General features: G+C 43.1%; 1 protein-coding gene across 1 annotated transcript in view; it reads right to left on the minus strand.

Moving 5' to 3' along the window:
* DST (dystonin) overlaps window positions 1–21,013 on the minus strand; it is a 485,281-nt gene that overhangs the window by 427,322 nt on the left and 36,946 nt on the right. The window contains exon 3 of the mRNA XM_024754681.1: window positions 11,595–11,795. Within this exon, the coding sequence (XP_024610449.1) occupies window positions 11,595–11,795 (201 nt within the window). The remainder of the gene's footprint in view (window positions 1–11,594; window positions 11,796–21,013) is intronic.

Consider the following 21,013-nt stretch of genomic DNA (forward strand, 5'->3'; position numbering starts at 1 on the left):
AAAATACTGAATCACTATGCACTATACCTGAAACTCACATAATACTGTAAATCAACTATACTTCAATTTAAAAAATGAATTAATTTTTAAAAAGGAATGACATTAGGATACCGTAATACTGTATGGGCATTTCTACTGGATTGGTCACTGTTTCTAGTCCTGTTCAGTGGTCAGAGCCAGGAAATTTATTTTTTTAATGAAAAAACCTCACTGTGTGTTCAAACTGATATTTCCAATTCAATTAAGGATTTACTTAACTTTCCTGATTTCACACCTGCATCTCTTCTCTCTCCCAACTGAAAATCCTGGCTCTGAACACCATCAACATATCTACTTTATTTCTGAAGTTTTTCTGACACAAGAACACAAACTGATCACAAAATAACACAATCTTTTGACTTAAAATGCAAGTTTACATTGTTTTAGATCAATCTTGCTTATTCCAGAGTATAATATTTTAACTCATGCAAATGTATTATACAATAGCCCTTAAAACCTCAACTAAGACTTTACATTCTAAGGAGTTTTTTTCTAAGAATGATATCAACTGTCATTTCATGCATATGAAACAGCATGTCTTGCCATGTGACATTCAATCCACAGTCATGCCTGCACCATGTATATAAGAACACGTCCTCCAATTAGTAAGTGAGTCTTTCCTTAGCATTTGCTACTTGTACCTTGCTACCTTATGTTTCTCACACTCCATGAGCTTTTTATTTAAAAGAAGCTAAATGTATCTTCTCTGATGTTCTTATCATTTGGGCCCTTATTCTGTGAACCTTTACTGTGATTCTTCTGCCTCCTTGCCTGCAGCTGCTGTTTAAACTCAATTTCTTTTTAATTGCAGTAAAATGCACAAAACGTAAAACCTACCATCTTAACCTTTTTAAAGCGTACAGTTCGGTACCATTAAGCACATTCACCTTGTTGAGCACCCAATCTCCGAACTCTTTTATTATTTATTTATTTATTTATTTATTGGCCACGCCATGCAGGTTGCGGGATCTTAGTTCCCCACCCAGGGACTGAACCCAGGGCCACGGCAGTGAAAGCAGGCCTAACCACTGGACCACCAGGGAATTTCCCCCAAACTCTCTTAATCTTGCAAAACTAAAAGGCCATACTCATCAGACAACTCCCCACTCCCTCCTCCCCCCGCCCCTGGTAACCACCACATTCTACTTTTGTAACAGAGCAGGACCCTATGGGGCCTTCCTGGGACAGGCCTTCCCCCATATCCTCCGCTTTAGCTCCTCTCTGAAGTACCTAGATAATAGTATTTAATGCAAATTTCCTGAGTGGTTTTGCAGATGAGAAACCCCACCACCACTACTAAATGGAAGAACTACTTGATGACCATGAGCACAAGTCCCAGGCCTCCTGGAGCCTAAGGACTGATAATGTTAACCCCTGTGACACCACCCTGCTGCCTCACCATCAGCCAATCAGAGAACTGTGCACAAGCTGATCACATACCCTGAGACCCCTCCTCTCCTGGTCCTTAAAAATGCTTTGCCAAAACCCTTCGGGGAGCTCAAGGCTTTTCTGGGCAAGTCACCTCATCTCCTTGTATGGCCTTGCAATAAACCTTTCTCTGCTCCAAACTCTGATGTTTCCGTTTGTTTGGCCTCACTGTGCGTTAGGCACAGGAACTTGCGCTAACAATTTCTGTCTCTACGATTTGCTACTCGAGGAACCTCACAGAGTATTTGTCCTTCTGTGACTATCTTATTTCACTCAGCATAATGTCTTCAAGATCCATCCATGTTGCAGCAGGTGTCATGATTTCCTTCCTCATTAAGGCTGAATAATATTCCATTCTATGGATACATCACATTTTGTTTATAATTAATCCATCAATGCACCTTTTGGGGTGCTTCTACCTTTTGGCTAATACAAATAATGCTACTATGAACATGGGTATACAAACATCTCTTTCCCAGACCCTGCTTTCAATTCTTTTGGGTATATATCCAGAAGTAGAATTGCTGGACCTTACAATTTCTATTTTTAATTTTTGAGGAACTGACATACTGTCTTCCAGAGCAGCTGCACCATTCCACGTTCCCAGGAACAGTACACAAAAGTATTTAAACCTCATCTTAACATCAGATTAATTTAGGTATCTGATCTTCATCCACCACAGAGATGCTGAGCTGCACGCAGTGGCGGGGGGGTCAGTGCTGACAGGTCAAGGATATTCCCCAGCATCAGAGTTAATTAGCTACTTTACCATGTGATAACTGAGCACAAAGTGTGGAGGCTGCGGCATGGACTTGGTAGTATTAGACCAAAGCGGACTTGCCAATACATTGGTACCCTGGGGTGGCGGTACAGATAATGCAGGCTGTGAGCCTGCTCTCAAAGGTATATAGCTACTCCTCAGGAATGAGTCAGGATGAAAACATGCATAATTCCTCCAGTCTACTGGAATCTATATTCTTGTCCCTGAAATTTCCCACCCAATCCCCAAGTGCTCTTGGAGCTGAAGCTCTTCCTAACAGACGGCAGGGACAAGGGACGTCTGCTTCCATCTAGACTGATGACCTGGGCCAGTCCTTACTCTCTGAAACTCACTTTTGTCAGATTGGGTTAACAATATTAAGCCCCACTCAAGGTACAAGTTGCTTGTGCAGATTAAATGAGATGATGAATATGAACACACTTTTCAAAATATGAAGTGTGAAAAAAATGCACAACCTAAAATTTGAGTTATGTTATATTCAGCAGACAAAACTGAGGACTTAATCCAGCAACACAGCCTCTCAGCTAGCTCTGAGGGACGGCTCCAAAGAGGCAAGCGGGGAGCCAGGATATACAGGAGTTTTTGCAACAAAGACCAGGTAGTCAGAACATCAAAAGATTATTGTTAATAAAGAAAACCAGACATCTCAAGTTAAGGAATTTAGCACTTTTCTATGTATGGGAAGAGCCTGTGTCTGGGCTACATGAAATCTTCCTTTGATATGTACCTCAGCTATCTGGGGCCAGTATCCTGTGCTTTCTCATCCTGAGTCCCTTTGGGGGGGTGCACAATAAGGGGAGACTGCAGTGACTGACTGCTAGATGGCAGGCATTCTTTGTTTCCACCCTGAGTTCCCCCAGGGCTCACCGTCAGGTGGCTGTAATGTGATGGCTTGATGGCTGCAACATCTTTTGCTTACTAATATGGCAGGTGGCATTTTTCATTCACAAGAGTTACTGCAAAGCAGCAGTTTTCCTGAAACATCACTGTCGTTTCCAGAACTGACCACTTTTCTCCCAAGGCACAAACTAAATTCTGTTTGGATATGTTCGATTGTTCAGTTTCCACAGTTTGATTTTTTTGAACCACACTCATCACCTCACAATTGGGAAAAAAAAAAAAGAGGCACTATTGAGAGAAATCAGATGGATTCTTGCCGCTCACCAGGAGGGGGCTGAGAGGAGCACAACAGTGATATTTGGAAGAACTGAGAATTAGGTCTAGGAGAAAAAGTCCAGAGAGATGGAACCATGAGCCCAGAAAAGAAGCAGCTCTTTGATTCTCAAGTACAATGAACTGGCTATGAATACAAGCCATCAGACAAGGGGAGACCTCATCATTGAAAGCACTGGACGAAGAGAAGTGAGACAAGCTCTAGATCTTTCACAGTACCTCTTCACAGGTGGTACAATAGGAAATGGTTTTAAGTTGTAAACCACAGGATTTAGGCAAAGGTCAAGGAGTCACCCCAGGCAAACACTGCTGTTAAACATCAAACAGAATTCCAAGGGAAGAGCTGTGTCCTTTAAAATAAAGAAATTAATACCCATCTTCCCGGAACATTTTAACATTCTGGTTAGGTTAGAAATAAAGTAAAGACTGTTCTGGTTAGAAGTAAAGAAATAAACTAGACCATCTCTAGAGGAGCTATCTTTTCAGCTCTTTTATCCACCCCATCCATGGAAATTTTGAAGGCACAAGTGGCTATCTAAAAATTTTCTGGAAAAAAAAAAAAAAAGACTAAAGCGCACCTGGAGCCCATGCTCCACAGCAGGAGAGGTCACCGTGGTGAGGGGCCCGCAGGCCGCGGCAAGGGGTGGCCCCTGCTCACCGTAGCTGGAGGGAGCCCGTGCACAGCAATGAAGACCCAACGCAGCCAAAAATAAAAAGATAAAAAATTAATTAAATTTTTTTTCTGTAAGTTTTATTTGCTTGGAGCTTAAAGAATTTAAGGTTTTCAAGACAGCAAGTGGTGCTGAGTACAAGGAAGACAGAAACAATGGCAACAGGCCTTGCTTCAGTCAAATGCTGGCTTCGAAAAGAATCATCAGTTAGAAGAATGTGTTTATTTTTCTCCAAGCAGAGCACGTGAACCCCTTCACCAAGTTCATTTTGGTTTCATGAGTTGTTTGAGAAACTAAACTCTATCTATATTAGCACCATTCATTTAATATAGACCACGTACGCTGCATGATTCTGTGCACCAATTATTCTTATAGTTACTGATAGCAGTTTTATAATAAATGAAACCTTTGGTAAGGTCCTGTAAGGGAGGTGTAGCAATGAGCACAGACTCAGTAAGCTGAATGGGCATTATTCCACAAAATCCTTCTGAAGCAGTTAGCAAAAGAAATTTGACTTTATTCATTCAGTTCATTATCTAGAACTCCAAAGGGAAAAGGAAACAAACATTTCCTTTAGGAGCTTTGTATTCGCCAATTAATTAACCCAAAGGAAGGTGTGAGCTGTAAGCAAGGCTTCCCCAGAAAGGGAAGTGTCCTGAGGTTATGCAAATAAAGCCGCATGGGGCTACACACCGGAAAAGGAAAGGGAAAGGGAATACCACTGAACAACCTAAGCAGGAAAGGGACAGAGAAACATCCTACATTCTCAACAAGATCGAGGATGTCTGGCTAGTCTTTTCTACACAGCAGCAGGCCGCCGACTACAAAGATGACCTGAAACCTGTTAATATTAATTTAAAGCAAAGAAAAACTATGCAAAAGGGACTTCCATGGTGGTCCAGTGGGTAAGACTCCGCACTCCCAATGCAGGGGGCCTGGGTTTGATCCCTGGTCGGGGAATTAGATCCCACATGCCGCAACTAATGATCCCGCATTCCGCAGCGAAGATCTGGCACAGCCAAATAAATAAATAAATAAATAAATAAATAAATAAATAAATAAATAAAAAACTGTGCAATGTTCCAAAGTATCTTGCAGCCTTACAATGACCTAAGCTGCAAAGAGAAAAACAGAAAATTTCCCCAAGACTCGAAAACAAAATCAAACAACAGAAGGAAAAGGAAGGTGAGGTCAAGGAAGTGGTCTAGTAGGAGAAAGGGCAAGGCTGGGGAGGAGTAATGCATTTGCATGGGAAATCCTTTCCTGCTGCTCTTTAAAGTTTCTACCTGCGATGCTGCCCTTTCTTGGAGGAAGGCGAACATCCTTCAGTGAAAGTCAAGAGCCCTGGACCCACCTCTGCCTAAGGCACCTGTAATTTTTTTTCCTTTTTTCTTTCATTCTTTTTTTTTTTTTTTTTTGGTGTATTCAAGGGTTTGTTTTTCTGTGTCACTGAAAACAACAGATGTATTCAGCTGTGTGTACTTTTTTAAATTGTGTTTTTCCCCTACTCCCACCCCCTACCTCCGGCGACCACCAATCTGCTCTCTGCGTCCGTCTTTCTGAAGGAAGGCGTCAGAAGTTAAAGGGAACCTCCGTCCTCTTCCTAACCTCTTGGCTCTGGAGGACCCCAACTGAGCCCTCAACGCCCTTCTCTATCAGTATCCACTTCCTGGGTTATCCTGATCAGTCTCCTGGATTTGATAATATCCATGTACTGAGAACCCCATGAAATCCAGACCCTAGGAAATCTCGTAGATATTTCAGACTTAACATATCCAAACTGGAAATTTGCTTTCCTCAGGCCACACCAGCTTCTTCCCCAGTGTTCACCTTTCAGAAAGCAGGACCACCAATCGTCTGCATTAAGCCTGCCTGAGTCAGAAGTACCAGGCTCAAGACATGGAAACAAGCTAAGTGTCCACTGACAGATAAATGGATAAAGAAGATGTGGTACATAGATGCAATGGAATACTGGCCATAAAAAAGAATGAAATAATGCCATTTGCAGCAACATGGATGGACCTAGAGATTATCATAAATGACGTAAGTCAGAGAAAGACAAATATATGATATCACTTCTATGTGGAATCTAAAATATGACACAAATGAACCTATCTACAAAACAGAAACAGACTCACAGACATAGAGAACAGACTTGTGGCTGCCAAGGGGGAGGGTGGTGGGAGAGGGAAGGATTGGCAGTTTGGGATTAGCAAATGCAAACTATTATATAAGGATGGATAAACAACAAGGTCCTAATGTATAGCCCAGGGAACTATATGCAATATCCTGTGATAAACCAGAGTGGAAAAGAATATGAAAAAGAATATATATATATATGTGTGTGTGTAACTGAATCATTTTGCTGTACAGCAGAAATTAACTCAACATTAAATCAACTACACTTCAATAAAATTTTTTTTTTAAAGTATCAGGCTTGATAATCCAGTTACTTGGGGCAGGAGCCCCAGAGTGAAGGACAGAAGCTCGTGGGCCTCAGTTTTGGCAGCACGAGGAGAGGGCTACCGCTTGGCCGGTACCTGGGGGCGCTGGCAGTTTTTAATCAGAGAGTCCGTCACCTCTATGAGCTAGTGTCAGAGACTCTAAGTCCAGGAAATGCAGGCGATGGGGTTGAAATGTGCACAAAACTGGAATCAGTGAAATGTAACAGGGACAGAGTCAGGGTGCCTGGTTATGGCACCCTGACTTTATGTTAGAGCACCCAGGTGCTCTAAAGTTTTGACTTCCCCTTTTTGTTCTACATTAACAGGCTCAAGTGAGGGCACTAGGTAGAAAGACTCTTGCTGCCTCCCAGGTCCTCTGCCCCAGGAGGAGAGGCTGAACGGAAAGCATGGCAAGAGTGAGGTTTGGGGCTTATCTATGCTTTCCAGTACCATTTAAAAATAGGTTTTGATTGATGCAAAAGTTAAAAAACTTCTTTGCAGCTAGGAAACCTAAGACTCAAACTGATGAAAGTACTTTAGGAGGGTTCATTAGGATAAACCTCTAGGCCTAGAAACATGATCATTTGAATCTATTCCAACTGCTCCGGTTGGAACACGGGTTTATATCTTCGTTCCATCATCCACCAGCTGTGTGACCTTGACAGGTTTCCTCCTCCTCCAGAGAGTGAGCACCTGCCCCAGAGAACTGCTGGGAAACAGGGAAGCACAGAGACACCTGCTGCCTGTGGGCTGCCGAGGTAGCGAGTGTGCAGTGATGTGAGCACTCCGGTGATGGTGGTGATGATGGATGTTTCAAGCTCTAGGATTCAGACCCAACTGCAATGTCAAAATACTAAAGAACCAAGGGAAATGTGGACCTAATTATCTTTTCTGCTCCAAGGTGGTAAAAATTCCTAAATGTTCCAGTGACATGTCTCAATATATAGGATAAGTCCCAAGACCTAAAAGAGAAAATCAGGATAAATGTTTGGCTTACTCACTCTTAGAAACATCTCATTTTTCAAAAGAGGGGGAAAGAAAACACATATATTACTAATTATGTTTATATTAGTGATCTCCGTCACTAATTCTTATAGCCACGTTGGAGTATAAATGATGAATTCAGAAAAAGTAAATAGGTTGGAGCAGCCGGAGATGCTAAAGTATAATGCATTCCATGTGGCTCGGGGCCCGCTTCCTGGCTGAAAGTGCACTGTCACAGCTTCTGAGTCATCTCCTTCACTGCTACGTCCTGTGTCAGTCTTTTGACTCGTGGGCCTGTTTCTTACTCAGACTGCTGCTAGAAACGCCTGGAGTGCTTCACATAAAGTCATTCAAATAATCCTGAGTCACCACAGCTGATTTATTTTTATTTCATCTCCAGGCCACCATCAGAGTTGACACTGACTCGTCCCCCCTCTCCCTCCCACTGTGTAAGCTGGAAAAGGCACAGGCTCCGGGCTCATGTGTTGGCCCTACTGGCTGCACCTAACCAAACCCAGAAGAGGACCCAAGGCTGGCGCTCAAGTCCACCTACAGCATGAAAACAGGGAAATGTCAGCAGAGGCTAAGCAGGAATCACATGACATACGAAGGCAACAGCCTCCTACCAACTCTGACGATTTCCAGTCTACAAAACAATGACCCTAGGAGAAGCACACAGACGGAGGAAGTGAGCTTTACCCACCCAAAAGAAGCTCCTGGAATGTTTTTATTGCCCCTAGCAACAAGGCAGCCTCCACTGCTATTTCCTGTCCTCTAACCCTGCTCCCTTCCAAATGATCCTTCCGAAGAGGAGAGGGCAAAGGCTTTCCTCAGGTTCCCTACCAGCAGTGACCACCAGATGCCGGCAGAGAGCTACAGGCAATGTCCAAGCTCAGGTCCTAATCACCGGACACCCAGACACTGACCCGGCCCTGTCCTGCTCCCCTCTGACCCAGCCTGCTCAGGTTTAATTCCTAAAATCCTGCTATGATGATGCTACTCATCTCTTCCAGGGTCTCCATGAAGCACAGAAAATGAAGTTTAAACACAGTGGTAGTCCGGCCCCATCTTTTTCCAGCTTTATCTTGTACATTTCTCATAATCCCCCACATCCAGCCAAACGGTTCTCAGCACTTCTGCTTACTCTATTTCCCAGAGCTGACGTCTGCTGGCTCTCCAATTCCTACCCATAATTAAGCCCAACTCAATCCTGTCTCTTCCATGAAGTAGTTACCCCCTAACCACCTTATTTCGGGGGTAAAAGAAAAAAACCTCTCCATTCTCTGAATTCCTATAGTGCCTAACCTACACGTCATGTATAAATATCATTCATTCATTTGTTCAATAAAATGCATCAGATGTCATATGCCAGGAAATATGCTAGGCCAGACGATATGGACCCCAAGGAAGTCAAGGTCTGGGGGGGAAGGAGAGGAAGGAATTATCATGTACTGAGTATTTATGCCAAGCAGGCCACCTAATTCCACACGTCAGTTCATCCTCACCCCTCAGTGAGGTCGCCGTTGTTATTATCACTTCACAGTAAGAAAGCTGAGTCTCGAGGAGTTGAACAGCTCGGCAAAGATGACCAGTATGTTTTTTACTTGCCAGGGTCCCTGTCTGTCCCCTCAGACTCTGCCCATCCTTGGTGACTCTGCCCTGCCCCCTTCCTGACTCACTGGGTTCTTGCCGGGCTGCACGCCTCGGCCACAGCTCCTGGGGAAGGCTGCTTCCTTGGTTCCAGCCCTCTGACCAGGACCCAGCAAGGCCCCTGCCATCTGCCACCCCTGCAGGCGAGGGGTGGAAGGTAGGTAGGTAGGTAGGTAGGTAGGTAGGTTCCACCTGAAGGCTGCTGGAGAATCTCAGCCCTGCCCATGCTTCTGGAAACAGTCCTTCCATTAAACTCTTATGGTGCCCGCTGTTTTCCTGCCGGATACATAGAGCGGGAGTCGAACCCGTGTCCATCTCACTACTGAGCCTGCCTTTTTCACTTGAGTAACTGCGCTGCTGGAGATCTGTACAAAGGGCCGAGGACCAAAGCAGAACGCACCTCACTCTGATGGGAAGGATCAGAAAAGACTTTCCTGAACAGGCCGCCTGATCTCGAGTCAGTGTTCAGTGGTGAACTGGAATTCTCCAGGTAAACAGAGAGCAAGGAGAGGTGTTCCAGGGCAGAGTCACCAGGCATGGGAACTATGTCTTATTACCAAGGCAGTTAGGTACAGTGCTCAGGAGGGAATAAGGGGGGGTGGAGGGCTCCTAAACTTTGATGATGATCACGTACTTCTCCATCCACATGGGGAGATTAGAAGAAAGAATTAGCTAGATTCTGAGCAGGAGAAACAATGTGCCTATGCCCTACCTTCAACAGAGCCCTGTCACAGAAGATAAACCCAACGATTCAGCATAATGTATCCCTTAATGACCCTGGTCTCATCTACCAGCACCACCTCAAGCTGTCCCCCAGGCCTGCCACGCGGTCATGCCTCTGTGCTCTTGCACACGTTCTCCTCGTCAGAGACGCCTCCCTCCACTTCCCACTGGATCAACTCCTCCTCTTTCAGGACGCGCCTCAGGCGTCTACTTCTCTGCAAGTATTTCTGGCCATGCGCCATGTTCCCTAATGCCGGGTGCACAGTCCACGGCAGCACTTCCCTAACACAGGCCTGCACTCCGTTTACTCGTGTGCGTGTCTGTCCATGGACTCAGCGGTGAGGTGCTGGGGCGCAGGAAGGCAGAAGGTTGCAGAGGAAGTGCTGGGGCCCTGGAGTCCGCCGCCTAGACCCAAAGCCTAGACTCTACCCCCAAACAACTGGGTCAACTTAGGCAAGTTATTTACCTCTCTGGGCCTCAGTTTCATCATTCAGAAGGTGAATAATTCCAGTTATACAAGTAAGCCCTCAATAACCGTTAGTTATTAATACATACCTGTGCATCTCTTATTTCCTGTATAAAAAAGCTTACATTTGTTGAATGAATAAATTTTCCTACAATTTCCTGTTGCTCCACGTAGACACCAAATTCTACTTAGCCTTTGTTTTATTCAATCATGAAAGGAAGGCTCTCATCCCTAAGTATGTGCTTATTTTACCATTGGCTAAACAGGACCTTTTCTGTAAAGGAATTCAGTTTCTTCCCATTGTTGCTGGCCTGGCCACAAACTCCACATGCGTCTGCTACACAGTTACCCCACAGAAGGGCAGGTCTGTTTTAATAATGTACAGAGACATATTATCACGTCAAATCTTGCTGGCTCCCCTCAGCTGGCATGAGTCACGACAATCACGGGTTCTCCACAGCACAGGAAGGACTCATAGGGAAACTTTTTTTTAATGCTGAAGCAATGCAAGATTACTGCAGTCATGAAATACTCCTTGAAAGTTTTTTAAATGTCAGTGTCTAAGCCCCAAATCCTTAACTGTCACAGCCCCGGCAACAAGTCCCTGTGTAAGAGCCCCAACCAAGACAGAAGGTCAGAGCACATGGAACAGTGTGCTCAGGAGACGAGAAGGGGTGAAGACCAGGTGGGCACCAAGCTTCCCAGGTAACTATTCAGGTAACTTCCCTGGTAACTGGTAAGGCAGCTCGGCTGACAGAGACCCAGGGCACTTGCTAGAAGAGGACAGCAGTGCCGCCTGGGAGCAACATAAAAGCCACCCGGAGGGGCCAGCTCCCTCAGCATCACCTGGAGGACAGCTGCAGATGAGGGGATCGGCCCCTCCCTCCACACCTCACCATCCCGATGCTGCTTTGTTGTCACCCGCCTCCGCCAACTCAGCTCTCACCACTGCAGGCCTCAGCTGGGTTACTCCATGGCCCCATCCGGGCTCTAGACCCCACTCTCATGTGGTCAGGATTCACCAGCTTTCAATACCCCCGCCCACTGCTGACCAGCGCTTCCTGGGAAACCACATTCCTCGCTGGCACTCGTGTGAGTTCCCGACTACTTGCTGGGACAATAAGAGAATAACCGAATTACTTAAAGTCAATCTGATCATTTTTGAAGACTAAAAGAAGGACCACCCCATGTGACAACGTATTTAATATTCTTTGAAAAGACAATTCCCTACTTACAGGTCTTCTGGTGGAAGCGCCTTGGACGGAGTGGTAGAATTCTGGCTGGACGCGGCTGCTTTTCTTGATTCTTCGTTTCCTCACTGAGATCTCCTGCTCGCTCTGGTGGTGAACCTCCACGGCAGGCTTGGCTTCTTCCAGCCGGGCAGCTGCAGCCGCTGCGGCCCGTCTCCTAAGGTGCCGAGGGCTGGCTCGGAATCCCTGGAGCAGGAAACACAAGCGAACAGATGCAGATTGGTCCTGAGTCAGTTGGGCAGTTCTCTGGGGCTAGTTGTACAGAGACGTCCAAAGACACCAGCTCTGTGAGCTCTCTGACCACCCAAAAAGTGAGCTCAAAGTGTAGCAAGGTTTGTGTGTCCTGCAAAGCATCTCGTGTTCCGGGACCCAGAGTTATTCTACCTTAAGAGATGTTTTAATCCAGAAATGCTAGTTTAAAAAAAAAGTAGGCAGGCACACTGCTTTACTTATGTGGATATAAGTCAAACTAAGTGTGAAGAAGGGGGGCTCCAGGTGGGCGTCAGGATGGTACAGGGAAAGGACCCAGTATTACCCCAGGGAAAAGGATGCTCTGCTCCCCTGGAAGTGGACTGTGCAGGAAGGAAGTCAGGAATGCAAGGCATCATCATGAAACACCTTAAAGGGAGGCTCTAACACCAAATGGCACAGGACACTGCAGCAAACGGTATGGGTTTGGGGGGTCAGATGGGCTTGGGTCTAAATGCTGACCTGTTCATTATAGCTACACATTTATTAAACATTGATGATCTAATTTTTCCAGCCTAAGGAATGGATAACATTCTCCTCACAGGGTTTTTAGGTTTTAAATAACGTAACAGATGTAAAAGCAAACATAAGCAGATACTATGCTTAGACATAAAATTCTAAGAATAGTATCTGGCAGATACCAGGTGCTCAATGAAATGTTAACTTTCCTTCTTTTTTACAGTATGGTGAGTATAAGGATGACTCGCTGGGCAAGGAAACAAGTTCAGCTGTGCATCTGGGAATGTGCACATGGTTTTGGAAAATACCAAAGAATTACATAAAATAACCTCTGTCCTGGAGTAGCTGACGATTTGCTTCAGAGCAGAAGTCTGCTGCAGAGTATACGAGCAGACTGGGATGGGCGACGTGGGGTGAGGGGCAGTGGAGGGCGCGAGGTGCAGACAGACCCTACAGGGGGAATCAATCGATGAAGCTGAGCTCATCGGACCAGTGGAATGTGAAGAAGGGATAGAATTTATGTTCCAGGTAAGGAAACAACGTAAGTCAAGAAAGAAGAAGTAAAGGGATGGATGGATGGATGGATGGATGGATGGATGGGATGTTTATGTAGCAATAAGAAACATTGTTTGATGATGTGCACACCCACATGCAGGGGAGCACACAAACGGACGAGGGGAGAGTCTGCGGTGTGATGATGGGGCCCTAGACACCAGGCTGAGGATGAAGGAGAAAAAGACAGAAGTTCCAGGTGAGCCACAAAGTCAAAGGAGGGCAGAGGTCAACAGAAATCAACAAGGGAGGAAATGCAAATGGAATTGGCAGAACTGAGGTCACAGTTTGGGCACTTTCTTCTTACCCCAAACACATGAGCCTGTTTCCATGTCTCCTCTGTGTGCAGGCCCGGGAGGAAAGTGGTCCTCAACCCCAAACAGGCCCAGAACATGTCCAGACTCCCATGTAATCCCAGGGCTGTGCAGCAGGTGCCGTGAAAAGGATGGAGAAGGGGAAACTGGGCCAATGGCTAAGCCGGGCTGCTTTTTAAATATGCAGGTTCCTGGATGTCCTCCCCCTATGCCCTCCCTCCCCACACACACTCACGCACACATACACCACACTCTGATAGCTACTGAGGGGTTTAGTCACCACTAGGTGGCACTGATTTCCAGAAACATGTGCTCTGGTGGAATGAACTGAGTGTTCTGATGATACACTAGCTTCTGTCCCAGTGGGGTGAGCTAAGCATATTTCTTCGGTAAATATGCAGACTCTCCTTCTCTTATGCTCTTAGGAGTAACAAACAACAAAATTCTACTTAATTTCTATTATTACCAATAGTCCTCGAGGGCCTACAAATTCTAGAAACTCTTAGGAAAACTACATAAAACTCACTTATAGTGACCAAAAAAAAAAAAAAAAGTAAAACATGTTGGTACAGTCATTCTGGAGAACAATAACCCAGTAAATCCACACCCCTGTATCTACTCTGGAGAAACTCTGGCAAGCAGGCCCAAGTAGATATTCAAGCATTGCTTACAATAAAAATTAGAAACTGTTTAAATCAGTCTTTCCTAAACTTCTGTCACTTTCACTCCACCTTCACATTTTTCTAAGATTTGAGCACCATCATACACACCTCTGTGATTTATCTTGTATCCAAATACACATGGACTATTTTAAAATAACTTCTTACAAACACTACAGGGCAGTACACAGACAGCAAGCAGCCAGGCTATCTGGGTTGACACACAGCCTCTGTCACTTCCTAGTTGTGTGACCTTGAAGAGTTACTGAACCATATCCTCATCTGTAAAATGGAGATTCAAAACAGTACTTAATTCACAGGGATGTTGAGAAGCATAAATGAATTAATAAATGTAAAGTACTTAGAAAAGTGCCTGGCACACAGCAATATATAAGGGTTGGCTATGATTATTAGGTATATTGCTTGTGTGAATAAAAGATATTCTTAAAGACAAAAGTGTGTTATTAATCAGATGTAAATAGGAAAATGAATCACACTGCAGGTGTGCCCTGCTGATAGACATATGAGGTACCAACCACCCTGGTCATCAGGAGAGAGTTCCCTGCTCTAGAGAATCCCAGGCACTTCTTGTCCTGAGAGTCCAACTGTCTGGGCTAGAACCCCAGCTCTCCCACTTACTAGGTGTACGATCTTGGCCAAGTTACTTCTCTGAGCCTCAGATTCTTCCTCTGCCAAATGCATACAGTATTCCCCCTTTAGTAGAGTTACATGGTATTTAGATGAGATAGCCTCTTAGAACAGTACACAGATGACAGTAAGTAGTCAATGGACCCCCTTATTATTACGGTTTCACTTCCTGGATGCTACAGCAGCAACTCACCTGCCAGCAGTTCAGAGCTATGATCACAAACACTGCAAACAGCACACAGTCATTGCTGAGCAGGCATTTTTTTAATCTCCCTAAACCACTGCAGAGAATTATTGGTTTGGGGTTTATTACACTTGCTTGTCCTAAGTATTATAAAAAATAAGCCATGACTTTTAACAGAAGGAAATTTTCTTTTAAAACAGTAGGTGGTGCTATAAGCTCTCACAGGTGTTAACGGGATTTGATGGAGTCAGTATAAAGTCCATTTCTCCCTCTAGCCATTTGATCTTGCCCGGATGCCCTTCAACCAGTAGGTGATGGGAACTTGGCAGTCTCTTGGTAGTGGACTTCTGCCATTTTTAGGCCACCCTGTTTTTAAATTTATTTATTTATTGATGTATAGTTGACTTACAATGTTGTGTTCATTTCTGGTATACAGCAAAGTGATTCAGATATATATACATAGATACAGATATAGACATAGATATAGATATTCTTTTCCAGATTCTTCTCCCATATAGGTTATTACAAAATATTGAGTATAGTTCCCTGTGCTATACTCGTATACTTGTCCTTATAGATGATCTATTTTATATATAGTAGTATGTTATCTGTTAATCCCAAACTCCTAATTTATCCCTCCCTCCCTTTTCCCTTTGGTAACCATAAGTTTATTTTCTATGTCTGAGAGTCTATTTCTGTTTTGTAAATAAATTCATTTGTACCATCTTTTAGATTCCACAAATAAGTGATATCACATGATATTTTTCTCTTTTTGACTTACTTCACTTAGTATGACAATCTCTAGGTCCATCCATGTAGCTGCAGATGGCATTATTTCATTTTTTTTTATGGCTGAGTAGTATTCCATTGTACATATTTACCACATCTTTATCCATTCATCTGTCAATGGACATTTAGGTTGCTTTCATGTCTTTAGGTCACCCTGTTTTATCAGCACCCTTTGGGCAGTAACTTCTCAGATGCACAGTCCTGATACACAGCTAAGTTCGGGTTCTCCACAGCCCACTCTACATCTTCCCTCTCAATAACCTGGTATAGTTCCCAAGGAGGCTCACGGTCAAGGATCAACCCATTGCAGTCTCTCTGCTTGGACACTGAATGTTAAGCAGAGGGATGTAAAGACTGAAAATAGCAGAAGGAATTCATCAGTCTAGTGGATGCACCAAAGACCTTTTGAAGCTGCCTATTTCTGTTATAACAATTCAGTTTGGGTTGTAAATTCTACCATACATTTGTAATAAATTCTCTTTTGGTTTAAGTCAGAGTCAAATTCCATTGCCTGCAAACAAAACCCCTGATGCATACTCTTTCTGTTAGGTTTCACGTGGCTAGCTATTTTCCTCACACATCAAATACTCAGACTTAACCAGGCTGTTTGTTTAGACTGTCAAAAAAGGGAGAAGATATTAATAGCAATAATTTACTAAGCACCATTTAGGTGCTAAGCCTATTATATCCACTTCATAGACAACCAAACTGAGGCTTACCAGGAGTAAGTAACCTACCTAAGGCCAAAACTCACAAATAGAAAAGCTCGTCTTTCTAACTCCAAACCCGTGCCCTCTCCACTTTGCTCTTAGGTAGTGAGGTTATAAGGCAGTAATGCATTCAGAGCTAATCTTCTACATATACTCAGAACATATGTTGACTGATTAAAACAAGAAATGTCTATAAACATTTTAGATAAGTCAGGCAGAAATTGAAAAAGTTAACATTTTCAAGTAAGAATTATTGTTATATAAGATCAAAGCACCATCCAGTTTACTGATGAAGCATCTGAACAAATGGAAACTTAATGCAATGAGTATTTTATATAGAATTGTTTTTGTGTTATTGGTGTACCTGAAAAGCTAAGGTTTATAGGTAAAGACATAGATTTACCATATTCAAATATTATGAAGCTCAATAAGCTGATGTTTATAAAGCATGTAATGCCCCATAAAAACCCTACAATTCTCCTCATCCAAGGCTAGAAATAAAGTACAGAGCAGAAGTTCTTGAATCCATGGATAAAATTCAAGGGAGATGGAGCAGGCAATCAATGAACTCGGATGGGGAAAAATATGTCTTTATTTTCACTAAACTCTAATTAAAACCTAGCATAGGGCTTCTCTAGTGGCTCAGTGGTTAAGAATCTGCCTGCCAATACAGGGGACATGGGTTCGAGCCCTTGTCCGGGAAGATCCTACATGCCGCGGAGCAACTAAGCCCATGTGCCACAACTACTCAGCCTGTGCTCTAGAGCCCGTGAGCCACAACTACTGAGCCCACGTGCCACAACTAGTGAAGTCCACATGCCTAGAGCCCATGCTACGCAACAGAGAAGCCACCTCAATGAGAAGCCCATGCACCGCAACAAAGAGTAGCCCTGGCTCACCACAACTAGAGAAAGCCTGCACGCAGCAACAAAGATCCAATGCAGCCAAAAATAAATTAATTTCAAAAAACAAACAAACTTAGCATATCCCTCAATTATAAATGCGGGCCATAAACCTGGTATTATTAGCAATATCTGACTTTTGCCCCTAAAAGAAATCACAGATATTTAACTATTAAATTATAGTGGCTGAAGATATCTTGAAATACCACTTATATTCATTGTTACTTCAAAATCAAAATAGTTATTAAATCTGTCACTAGATCTTGTTATTTAATGCATTAATAAATACATATATTGCTATGTTAAAAAATTTTAATTGTAATTTTAATTGAAGTAAGGTTGATTTACACTGTTGTGTTAGTTTCAGGTGTACAGCAAGATGATTCAGTTATACATATATATATTCTTTTTCAGATTCTTTTCCGTTATAGGTTATTATAAGATATTGAGTATAGTACCCTGTGGGGTACACTAGGTCCTTGTTGGTTATCTATTTTATACAGAGTAGTGTGTATCTGTTCATCCCATACTCCTAATTTATCCCTCCCTCCCTTCACCTTTGGAAACCATAAATTTGTTTTCTATGTCTGTGAGTCTGTTTCTATTTCATAAATAAGTTCATTTGTACTATTTTTTAGATTCCACAAACGAGTAATATCATATATTTGTCTTTCTCTGACTTACTTCACTTAGTTAAAGATAATCCCTAGATCCATCCATGTTGCTGCAAATGGCATTATTTCACTCTTTTTTATGGCTGAGTAATTTTCCATTGTATATATATACCACATCTTCTTTATCCATTCATCTGTTAATGGACATTTAGACTGTTTCCATGTCTTGGCTACTGTAAATAGTGCTGCAATGAAAACTGGGTGCATGTATCTTTTCAAATTAGAGCTTTTGTCTTTTCCAGATACATGCATAGGAGTGGGATTGCTGGATCACATGGCAACTCTATTTTTAGTTTTTTGAGAAACCTCCATACTGTTTTCCATAGTGGCTGCACCAATTTACTTTCCCAACAACAGTGTAGGAGGGTTCCCTTTCCTCCACACCTTCTCCAGCATTTTATCATTGGTAGACTTTTTGATGATGGCCATTCTGAACAGTGCAAGGTGATACCTCATTATAGTTTTGATTTGCATTTCTCTAATAATTAGCGATGTTGAGCATCTTTTCATGTGCCTGTTGGCAATCTGTATATTTTCTTTGGACTCTTCTACCCATATTTTGATTTTGTTGTTTGGTTTTTTGTTATTAAGTTGTATGAGCTGCTTGTATATTTTGGAAATTAAGCACTTGTCAGTCAGTCGCATCATTTGCAAATATTTTCTCCCATTCCATAGGTTGTCTTTTCATTTTGTTTATGGTTTCCTTTGCTGTGCAAAAGCTTATAAGTTTGATTAGGTCCCATTTGTTTATTTTTGCTTTTATTTCCAATGCTTTGGGAGACTGACCTAAAAAAACATTGGTACAATTTATGTCAGATAATGTCTAGCCTATGTTCTCTTCTAGGAGTTTTATGGTGCCATATCTTATGTTTACACCTTTAAGCCATTTTGAGCTTATTTTTGTGTATGGTGTGAGAGTGTGTTCTAACTTCATTGATTTACATGAGGCTGTACAGTTTTCCCAACACCACTTGCTGAAGAGACTGTCTTTTCTTCATTGTATATTCTTTCCTCCTTTGTCGAAGATTAATTGACAGTAGGTGTGTGGGTTTATTTCTGGGCTCTCTATTCTGTTCCATTGATCTGTATGTCTGTTTTTATAACAATAGCACACTGTTTTGATTACTGTAGCTTTGTAGTATTGTCTGAAGCCTAGATGGGTTATGCCTCCAGCTTTGTTCTTTTTCCTCAAGATTGATTTGGCAATTCTAGGTGAAAATTTTTTTTAACAATTTATAATTATATTTCAATTTAAATGGTTTCCTCTGTAATTGTTTATTATTTTATGCATTTAAAAACATTCTGAGAATGAGTCCATGAGCTCAACCTGACTGTCAAAGGGGTTTGTGACATAAAAGAGGTCCAGAATACAGAGAACCTCAGAAATGTCCATAAAGAGACTCCTAGCTGCTCACCAAAATCTGTGTTTGCCTCTTTTCCTTGGGCACAAGCTAGACTACATTTCCCAGCCTCCCTTGCAGGTAGGCAGGGTCATGTGACTGAGTTCTAGCCAATGGAATACGGACATGTATGCCACTTCTGGACCCAGCCCATAAACAAATCCTACAGCCATTTCTCCAATGGCTCTTCTCTTTGGGCTGGGATGACCTTCAGAGAAAGCTTGAAAGTCACGTATTAAAGACGGCAGTGACTTCATCACCCTGGGTCCCTGAATAACTGCCTGGAGGAAGCCACTCTGCCAACCTGTTCAACCACCTGCACCTCTAAATGAGCAACAAATATACATCTATTTTGTTTGAGCCATTGAACATTGTACATTGAAGTGTGCATTTGCCATAGGAATTTCCATGACCTAATCAGTGGTTCTCAAACTTTATCAAGTGTCAGATCCTCCAGGAAAGCTGATTAAAACACAGATTGCTGGGACTTCCCTGGTGGTCCAGTGGTAAAGTATCTGCCTTCCAATGCAGGGAACATGGGTTTGATTCCTGGTCAGGGAACTAAGATCCCACATGCCGTGGGGTAACTAAGCCTACGCACCACAACTACTGAGCTCATGCACCTCAACGAGAGAGCCCACGTGTCACAAACTACAGAGCTCATGCACCCTGGAGCCTGCGCACCACAACTAGAGAGAGAAAACCCACATGCCACAACTAGAGAGGAGCGGTGTGTCTCATCGTGAGGACGAGGACACTGGCAGCAGAAGTTCTGGAAGTACTCCTTGGCGTGAGTCCTCCCGGAGTCCACCATTAGCCCCACCAAAGAGCCCAGGTAGACTCCAGTGTTGGGTCGTCTCAGGCCAAACAGCCAACAGGGAGGGAACCCAGCCTCACCCATCAGCAGACAAGGGGATTAAAGTTTTACTGAGCTCTGCCCACCAGAGCAACAGCAAGCTCTACCCACCACCAGTCCCTCCCATTGGGAAACTTGCTCAAGCCTCTTAGATAGCCTCATCCACCAGACAGCAGACAGCAGAAGCAAGAAGAACTACAATCCTGCAGCCTGTGGAACAAAAACCACATTCACCGAAAGACAGACAAGATGAAAAGACAGAAGGCTATGCACCAGATGAAGGAACAAGATAAAACCCCAGAAAAACAACTAAATGAAGTGGAGATAGGCAACCTTCCAGAAAAAGAATGGAGGCAAAGATCAAGAAGATGCAAGAAATGTTTAACAAAGACCTAGAAGAATTAAAGAACAAACAAGCAGAGATGAACAACACAATAACTGAAATGAAAAATACTCTAGAAGGAATCAATAGCAGGATAACTGAGGCAGAAGAACGGATAAGTGACCTGGAAGACAGAATGGTAGAATTCACTGCTGTGGAACAGAATAAAAAAAAAAGAATGAAAAGAAATGAAGACAGCCTAAGAGACCTCTGGGACAACGCTAAACGTAACAACATTCACATTACAGGGGTCCCAGAAGGAGAAGAGAGAGAAAGGACCTGAGAAAATATTTAAAGAGATTATAGTCGAAAACTTCCCTAACATAGGAAAGGAAATAGCCACCCAAGTCCAGGAAGTGCAGAGAGTCCCATACAGGATAAACCCAAGGAGAAACATGCCGAGACACATAGTAATTAAACTGGCAAAAATTAAAGACAAAGAAAAATTATTGAAAGCAGCAAGGGAAAAGCGACAAATAACATACAAGGGAACTCCAATAAGGTTAACAGCTGATTTCTCAACAGAAACTCTACAAGACAGAAGGGAGTGGCATGACATATTTAAAGTGATGAAAGGGAAGAACCTACAATCAAGATTACTCTACCTGGCAAGGATCTCATTCAGA

This window comes from Neophocaena asiaeorientalis, unplaced genomic scaffold (assembly GCF_003031525.2).
Source record: "Neophocaena asiaeorientalis asiaeorientalis breed wild unplaced genomic scaffold, Neophocaena_asiaeorientalis_V1.1 scaffold319, whole genome shotgun sequence".
NCBI classification, from domain to species: Eukaryota; Metazoa; Chordata; class Mammalia; order Artiodactyla; family Phocoenidae; genus Neophocaena; species Neophocaena asiaeorientalis.